This window comes from Eurytemora carolleeae, unplaced genomic scaffold (assembly GCF_000591075.1).
Source record: "Eurytemora carolleeae unplaced genomic scaffold, Eaff_2.0 scaffold1087, whole genome shotgun sequence".
NCBI classification, from domain to species: domain Eukaryota; kingdom Metazoa; phylum Arthropoda; class Copepoda; order Calanoida; family Temoridae; genus Eurytemora; species Eurytemora carolleeae.
The window spans coordinates 36,481-45,652 of NW_019397597.1; the positions used below are offsets into that span (position 1 = coordinate 36,481).

Genomic DNA, 9,172 nt, shown 5'->3' on the forward strand with positions numbered 1-9,172 from the left:
TGAATTTAGAGTGAATTTAGAGTGAATTTAGAACGAATTTAGAGTGAATTTAGAACGAATTTAGAGTGAATTTAGAGTGAATTCAGAGTGAATTTAAAATAAATTTAGAGTGAATTTAGAGTGAATTTAGAGTGAATTTAGAGTGAATTTAGAGTGAATTTAGAGTAAATTTAGAGTGAATTTAGAGTGAATTGAGAGTGAATTTAAATTAAATTTAAAGTGAATTTAGAGTGAATTTAGAGTGAATTTAAATTAAATTTAAAGTAAATTTAGAGTGAATTTAGAGTGAATTGAGAGTGAATTTAAATTAAATTTAAAGTGAATTTAGAGTGAATTTAGAGTGAATTTAAATTAAATTTAAAGTAAATTTAGAGTGAATTTAGAGTGAATTGAGAGTGAATTTAAATTAAATTTAAAGTGAATTTAGAGTGAATTTAGAGTGAATTTAAATTAAATTTAAAGTAAATTTAGAGTGAATTTAGAGTGAATTGAGAGTGAATTTAAATTAAATTTAAAGTGAATTTAGAGTGAATTTAGAGTGAATTTAAATTAAATTTAAAGTAAATTTAGAGTGAATTTAGAGTGAATTGAGAGTGAATTTAAATTAAATTTAAAGTGAATTTAGAGTGAATTTAGAGTGAATTTAAATTAAATTTAAAGTAAATTTAGAGTGAATTTAGAGTGAATTGAGAGTGAATTTAAATTAAATTTAAAGTGAATTTAGAGTGAATTTAGAGTGAATTTAAATTAAATTTAAAGTAAATTTAGAGTGAATTTAGAGTGAATTGAGAGTGAATTTAAATTAAATTTAAAGTGAATTTAGAGTGAATTTAGAGTGAATTTAAATTAAATTTAAAGTAAATTTAGAGTGAATTTAGAGTGAATTGAGAGTGAATTTAAATTAAATTTAAAGTGAATTTAGAGTGAATTTACAGTGAATGATTACTCTAAATTACGAAGTCCCTGTAAATCCTGATAATTTGACAATACAATCCTGTATTCTGACAATTTCTTAGTTGTTTTCTATATAAATAAATAATTAGATTTAAATAGACTGATTTATAATTAGTTACAAGAATCCAATTTAAGGGTTTTAACTGGAATTCAGGTTTATCAATTAACCATTTCGTTTTCAAGGATTTTCTTTACTTTTCAAACTCTGTGGATTAATTAGTATCAGGCTTGCAATATTGTTTTACAATACACTTTTTAAAAATAAACCCTGATCGGCAAAAGAGTATGTTTTGCAATATTATTTCAAATAAAAATATCATCATACAAGGCGTAACGACACTTCAAAATCGACCCGGTATTTAAAGGAATTGAGTTTTAGGAACAAAGTCAAATGTTTTAATCCTTAAATCTTTGCAACCCGATGGTGAAAACCTTTCATATTTCAAACTACGACTATTTGAGAATTTATAGTTTGAAATATCTAAGATCTACGACACCGGGTTGCAAAGATATAGGGATTACAAAGTCAGAGTTTGTGGCAAAAACTCAATTCCTTTGATACATCGTTTTCTCGAAATATTAGTAAACAATGTATAAAAGTAGAATGACCTTTTTTTATAAAATGATGAGATATGGCACTTGTCATTTTGTTATTTGTAGAAATATACTAATTGGACAAATCTGAAACTATTCAAGAAAAAGTTTGAGAGACAAAACAGATACAAATTAGAAAATTCTACAACTGCTTTGCTCACTATGAGAAATAATGGTAGTATACCCATTCAATTTTCTGTGCCAGAAAAATGTATAAGTTCACAAATTTTGACCGAAGACAAAACATAAAATTTAATTTATAAACCCACTCAATCTACACATAACTTATACACTAAACTAATATATTAGAGTATTTATTTAAAAATCAATAACTCTAATATAAAAAGTTAACTAATAATTCAATTATTGTCAATAATTATTTATAAATAGTTCTGACTAGAACAACAGATTCGATTAGAACATGTTGGAAATTATTTCCCAGAATAATTTGTACAATTTGTTATTTTTTCATTAACATTCTTCTGAAACGAAAATACAATGAACAGAATTTTAAGAACTTCATAATTAGAAAATTTAAAAAAAAGAGAACAGCCATTTTTTCCAAACTAAATTATGAGAAAATAGCATTATTTTTAAGTTGCTTCTATGTGAGCTAAACAAACTTTTAAACATGTATTTAATAGTTACAATAAATAAATAAATATTTGTTTGAACATTAAACATTAAGATTCACATAATTTTTGGCAAGATCTATAAGTGGTATTTTTTCATGTTTTTCACATACCAAACAGGTCTGGATCATCTTCATCCAATGACATCGTACTGTGATTATAAAGTCCTTGTGCGGAGAGCATTTGCGCAAGCTCTCCCTTATGCCCCGTACTTTTCTTAAGTTTGGCGCGCTTATTTTGAAACCAAATTTTTATCTGGTTTTCATTCAAGCCCAGGTCCTGAAAAAAACAGTATTTAAATATATACTTTGCTTGTCTGTCTGTCTGTTTTTTGTTTGTTTGATTGTTTGTATCCAATAAACGTCAAAACGGCTAAACCGACCAGGCTCAAATTTAGTGTGGGACAACACGTGGCCCCTGCAGGGAAGATTTATGAATGATCAAAATTTCAAAAATTTACTTGTCATTGTTGTTATTTAATGTTAACAAGTATTTCTCAAAAAAAATGTTGATATGACTTACTTTTTTTCTGAATCATACGGAAAAGGTTGTTTAAACCAACTCTTTATTCGTATTTTGAACTGTAAGTGCGGGGTTTTGAAAACGTTAAGTTGTGACTTTTGTGATAATTAGCAGATTAAAAGTTAAACTAGTATTTAGGCTAATTAATCAACTTCAGGGGAAACTAAACATTAATTTTGTAGGAGCTGCTTATATTCCACTTAGCATAATTAAATTGAAACTTCAATATTTTAAAATTGGATTCAAAAGTGCCTCATTTTTTTAATCTCTACTCAAAATGAAAACCAAATGCTTCAAATCATTTTTTATTGTAACATTTAATTTAGAGGCGAGTAATCAGTTTCTTTATAATTATTTCAATTAAAGACAAATAAGAATAATCTTCTTCGTTCAACCTTTTTTTTAAAGAAAATACACAAATAGCAAAAATAGCTGATACGTTTTAATTATTATTGAATTAAAAAATTAAAAAAATTAAAATGCTTTGACCTTGGATAAAGACCTCCTTCTCTCCTCTGTAAGATATCTACTCGTGTCGAACTCGTGTTTTAGTCGGCTCAATTGCTCCGACGAGAAAGCAGTTCTTGGTCGCTTGTCGTCTCCAATACTACCGGCTCTAACAGGAGACACGGAGCGCTCTGACCCACTCGCTGATCTCGCTTTCTTCACTTTCCGAAGTCGGGGACCTGAACAGTAAACATTTAAGGTTTATATAATTACAATTTATACTTAAACCTATATTAATTGTTGAATAACTCTCGCCCTAAAAACATACGGCCCAATGTTGACCACTTTTTTTGTAAAAAACGGAAAATCATAAAATATAATAGCACTATGTGTGAAAAAGTGCTAAAAGTCCTGACTCCGGTCCCTCCGTCACTCCATGTCTTGAATCCCCGACACTAAAATTCCTGACTCCCTCCGAAACTAAAATTCCCGGCTCAATCCGGTACTAAAAGTCCTAACTCCTTCCGTTACTAAAAGTCCCAAATAACTTCTAAGTCTAAAAGTCCACAGTCCCTCAATCTAACACTAAAAGTTCCGACTCCCTTCGACACTAAAAGTTGCGACTCTACAGATTAAAATCAGTTTGATGAGGAGAATGAATGAAAAAGAGGAAAGATGAACAAGAGATAAAACTGAGATTTGAATCTTATTTTGAATTTAATTAGAAATCCAGAGGCCGGCAGATGGATCTCTCAGTCTAGTTCAAATCTTTTAAATTGTCAAAACACAGCTTGGATCACACACGCAATACGAGACAAACTAAAACAACCATTTCCTATTTTTCAGAGTTTAACTGTAGATTGTGATCAATTAAAACTTGCCAACTTGAAACCCCTTTTAAAATGTTTTTACTTTTAATGTTTAAATCAGATTTTCGTTGCCGAGGTTTTCTTCCTAAAAGCACAAATTGTTAATCTAATGTAAAGGAATATGAGAAAAATATATATTTTAACCCCCCCCCCCCCGCTTCAAAACACAAGTGTTCTTGTTATTACTTAAGTTTCTAATATTTGAGTCCATTAGCAAAAGTTGACTAATTTTGCATTTTATCGTGTGTAACGGTTAAACTGGTAGATTATCGTGTGTTACGGTTAAACTGGTAGATTATCGGTTGACATGTGATGAGAGGGAACCGTTTATTATGTTTTTATGCTTTTGGATGATTTAGCCTGGAATTTAGCATGTAAGATCCTTCAGATTCAATCTTGTCAAAACCGCGCATTGTGCATTTTTGCTATGCGCACAGAGTGCACACACTGTTCGTTTTAATTAGGATTTCACATTTGCATATGATGCCTAGTTTCTTTAATTAAAATATAGACAGACTATTTTTTTTTGACAAGCAGGGGTTAATTAACTAAAACTATGTTTAAAGAAATTGTAATCATATATATTTGAAAAAAGTTTTAAAAATAAATGCAAATTTCGAAAAAAAAATGTATAATTCAGGTTTAAAACGTGATGAGCTGTTTCAGTGATGACAGAGATAAACGGACCACCCTGACTAAATCTCAACCATTCTACTTTAACCCATTATTTCAACCATTTGCCAATCAATGGCCGAAATCCGGTTATTTGATCACTATCAAAACATTCAGCGGCATTAATTGGAACATGCGCACACATCTCTCGTTTTTTTCCACGCTTAACTAATTGGATTTATTTGGTGCAAATTGTGCCAATATTAATTAAATGGACATGATACGGTCCGGTTCATTTCTCATTCAGTTTGAAATGAATAGATTGAATAAAACAAAATAAAGTAGATTCAATAAAAACAACAAAATTAACGATGAAAACGAGAGAGTTTATCTTGAAAATATCAGAGACTATGTTTTACCGAAATATCTATCCCCCGATCACCCTGATGAATCTCCCCCTCTCGAATTCGTTTGAATTGATTAATTTTGTTTTTGTCCAGGTCCGGGGGTTTCAATGGATGAAGGGGAAATTAAAATCCTGAGTGTTTCCTCCGTAATTTCAACCAAAAGGTCAGGACTCGGCAGCGCCATTTTAATCAAATATTTCCAAACCAAATGGGAAACTCGGCCATTTTAACTAATTACAATTATTGCTTTTTTTCCACGCAATTCTATAAAACCATGTGGGAGGGGGGAGGAGGATAAAAGGAATTCGACGAAATTTTAATTAAATTAGTTTGAAAGGTTTTATTTAAACAAATTGACGGAAAATATCTACTTGACAATATTTGCAATTTCTAGTCCACTAGCTTTATAGTTGTATAGTTGGTTAAAGGGAGTGTTCGCGAAAAAACGAAAGGGGGTATAGGCTTAATGCGATAAAAACACGCCTTTGATCGCTACTAATCTTACTTCTATCTGTTGCGTCTATAAGGAGAAAATTGTTAAAAACGACTAATACCGAAGAACGTACGTACTACGTAGTCCATACAAATTCAGAAAGATGCAACATTCAACTCGGATAGTAAACAAATCAATTTAATTCCAAACAAATCAAACAATAGTTATCGAATATTTTTCGACGCATTCGTAAATAGTTTATATTTCATAATATTTTGTATTTTTCATGATCTGAGAGTTATTTTTGAAAACATTTATTCCTGTTTCGAGGATTTTTGATAATGAAGACGACATTATACGAAATATTATAAAATATTAACTATATACTAATGCGTCGAAAAATAATCGATGAATACTGTTTGTAATATCTGAATGATTTCTTTGGAATTAAATTGATTTGTTTACGATCCGAGTTGAATGTTGCATCTTTCCGAATTTTTATAGACGCTACGTTCTTCGGTGTGAGTCGTTTTTAGCAATTTTCTCCAATATAGATGCAACAGATAGAAGTAAGATTAGTAGCGATCAAAAGTGCATTTTTTATCGCCTTAAGCCTATACCCCCTTTCAATTTTCACGAACACTCCCTTCAATGAATAACAAGTCTTCTATATATTTGTATAGTTGGTTAATCGATAACACTGGGATACTTTCTTATGTTACGCTGAGAATGTGAAAGTCAAATATTAAGCAAAATTTCCTTTTTTAATATATCACTTTTTACCTAATGAGCTGTTGTTTGATAATCACTTTCAAGTTAAAGGAGGGGAGGGGGGGATAAGATAAGGGCTCAACGATTTCTGTTCTAGGAAAGAGCCCTTTTTCAAATAACACGACATTTTGGGTATGTATTGTAAAATTAAGAGAACTCAAATTTTTTAGAAGTGTTCAATGTTCTAAAGAACAAGCAGTAAGCACGCATTATCGTACACACTTACACATTTTTTATATATCTATTTATTAAGTACTTCTTTGTTTCTTTGTTCGTTTGTCTGTTTGGATGTCCGATCATAACTCTGAAACCCCTTGACCAGACAGCCCCAAATTTGAATTGGGAAACTCGATAAAACCACGGGGAATTTTCTTAGCTTGATTTAATAGTTCCAAGGTTTTTTTTAGGAAAACTTATTTTTCCAGGGAAAGCTGGGTTCCCAAGCTAGTGTGTGATAAGGAAGATACCCCACCCCATCTTCATACGTTTTCCTCCGCTTGTTAATTTTTTAGTTGTCAAATGATTGAAAAAACAGGAGCCGTGTATGAAATTCATTAAAAATCGCGCACACTCCTGTATGCCGAGTCCATTAGCGCCTGAACCATTCAGGGTTCATTCATGTGCTTGTTGTCTAATCTGAACCAATAGAAATAGTATGGCGGTAACATCTATCTTTCTATCTATCTCATTATCCAATTAGAGTTATTAATTCTACAATCGGCGCTATCATTTAATGGAAATATATTCTTCCACTGAAACTATAGTGCGCAGTTTAAGACCAAAAATATTTGTTGCTTTGACGAAATGGTAATGATAATTATACCTCCTTAACAATCGTTATTTACGTAACTTAACAAAAAAAAAAATTTAAAAATTTAAAAATTCAAAAAGCAAAACAATTTAAGAATCATTTTGAAACAGATAAAAATGTAAAAAAAACAAACGTTAGCTGTATCAGACCTTTATAATTTTGATTAGAGTGACAGAAAACCTAATTGACACAAGAAAGTAAACAAACAAACCGTAGTTTAACACGCTGATATTCTTCAGAAACATAGATAATTAGTCAGATAGATAGAAACATAGCTAAATAGATTATATATATAAATATAGAAATAGATTGATAGAAACAGACAGTTATACAGATAGATTGAGAGAAAGACAGATAGATTGACAGAAAGACAGATAGACAAATGGATTGATAGAAAGACAGATAGACAGATAAATTGACAGATAGATTGACAGATAAACAGATAGGTTGAAAGATAAACAGATAGATTCACAGATAGACAGATAGACACATGGATTGGCAGAAAGGTTGACAGATAGACAGATAGGTTGACAGATATACAGATAGGTTGACAAATGACTGATAGGTTGACAGATAGACAGAAAGGTTGACCTACCACTAGAAGGTCTGTCTGAATATCTTGTACAGAAAACCCAGGCTGGCCACAGCTGACCGTTAGGCCCGCGAACCATACCTGAAATTCAGAACTATTATTATTATTGTTGTTATTCATTAAACTATAAAGATCGCTTTAATGATTATTAATATCGTCATTCAATTTGTACATGCTAAGAAAAAATATACTTGGCAGTTTATTAAAATTATCATTATATTATTACATTTCTTAACTTTTATAATCAGCAAAATGTAAATAATTATATCTAGGAATTTTTTAAATTAGATTTTTTTAAAAATATAATCAGAAACATAACCTAACCTGGGGGACAGTCTGCATCCTGTGTGGGTTTATTTGAGGTCACCTCCCCCGGTGACCTTGACCTTGAAATGGGCGGGGAAGCAGGGGAGGGCGGGCTCCGACCTGGAGACACCCCTAGAGATGTAGTGGGCGGAGATACAGAGGTGGGCGGGGAGAGTCTCTGTCCAAACTCCGGTCTTAAAATGGCATCTATGGAAAATGGAAGATTTCTCCTGAGCAGGGCAGGGGCGAGGGGAAGGAAGGGTTGGAAGATGGGAAGGGAAAGGGAAGGGCGCTGTAGATGAAGGGCGAGGGGGGCGAACAATGACGGGGCGGGTGAAAACATATTTGGTTTCTCATCTTCTTCTTCTTCTTCCTCTTCTTCTTTAATATCTTTCGGTGAAAGTTGAGGATGTGGTGAGTCTAGATCTTCTGGTGAATCTACATCGATCTCTGGTGACTCCGGTCTCTCTTCACCATGCAAGGAAGGTGTTCTATGCTTATCATTCACCAAGCTAAGCATATTAATCACTAAATTTAGCTGTACAGTTTATATAATTATTATAATAATCTAATTTAGCTTTAATAGACTCATTAGGACTGTGTGGTATCAACTGAAACCTTTTAACTGAACGCGCACTCTCTCTCTCTCTCTCTACTCTCACTGCATTGGCCGGAACTGGCCTGAGTGTACTTGGACCGGATTTTGGCGCCAAACTGCCTGATGAAAATCCACCGCTGGATTTCAGCCAATAAGAAGAAGCCTTTGGTTTCACTTCGACCAATGAGAGAGCAGTGACTACTCTAGCTCGACCAATAGGAGACAATCTAGGTGGATAGAGCTGTCGGCATCAAGCACTTTATCATAGGGTTACAGAACCCTGGCCCTATCAAGCCTCAATGTAGAGACATCAGGTTATCAAGCTAATGGTCTTCAAGCCACTCTCAGCTGCCTCAATGCAGATACAAGCAAAAAAGCAATGCGTTTAATTCGACTATATTGTAACCTATTGGATTTTAAATAACATTTTTGCATGGATTCTATTGTTTTCCCTTCATCCATATTAGATTAGATTTGTAACCATCGGCATTTTATTTCTATATTACTAATATCTTAAAAGTCTTTAAATCACTTTTTTAGAATATTATCAATTAGTTCAGTTTAATATTAAACCATAAAGGAAATGAGTCTTTATCACAAACTTAAATTTTCCAATCCCTATAT

General features: G+C 32.0%; 1 protein-coding gene across 1 annotated transcript; it reads right to left on the reverse strand.

The window, feature by feature from the left end:
* Nucleotides 1-1,922: 1,922 nt before the first annotated feature.
* Nucleotides 1,923-8,561, reverse strand: LOC111715107 (homeobox protein engrailed-1-B). Its single transcript, XM_023490365.1, has 4 exons — nt 7,969-8,561; nt 7,648-7,725; nt 3,192-3,388; nt 1,923-2,459 (listed from the first exon to the last, which is right to left on the reverse strand). Exons 1-4 carry the CDS (start codon nt 8,468-8,470, stop codon nt 2,286-2,288), a joined length of 951 nt encoding a protein of 316 aa, XP_023346133.1. The 5' UTR covers nt 8,471-8,561; the 3' UTR covers nt 1,923-2,285.
* Nucleotides 8,562-9,172: the final 611 nt, after the last annotated feature.

What these genes read in the sequence shown, in the direction of transcription:
- LOC111715107 (XM_023490365.1), bottom strand. Translation starts at nt 8,470, where the DNA reads ATGCTTAGCTTGGTGAATGATAAGCATAGAACACCTTCCTTGCATGGT. An exon ending in TTCAGACAGACCTTCTAGTG is followed by an intron (nt 3,389 to 7,647) that starts GTAGGTCAACCT and finishes TTTACTGTTCAG; the next exon opens with GTCCCCGACTTCGGAAAGTG. An exon ending in GAAGGAGGTCTTTATCCAAG is followed by an intron (nt 2,460 to 3,191) that starts GTCAAAGCATTT and finishes TGTTTTTTTCAG; the next exon opens with GACCTGGGCTTGAATGAAAA.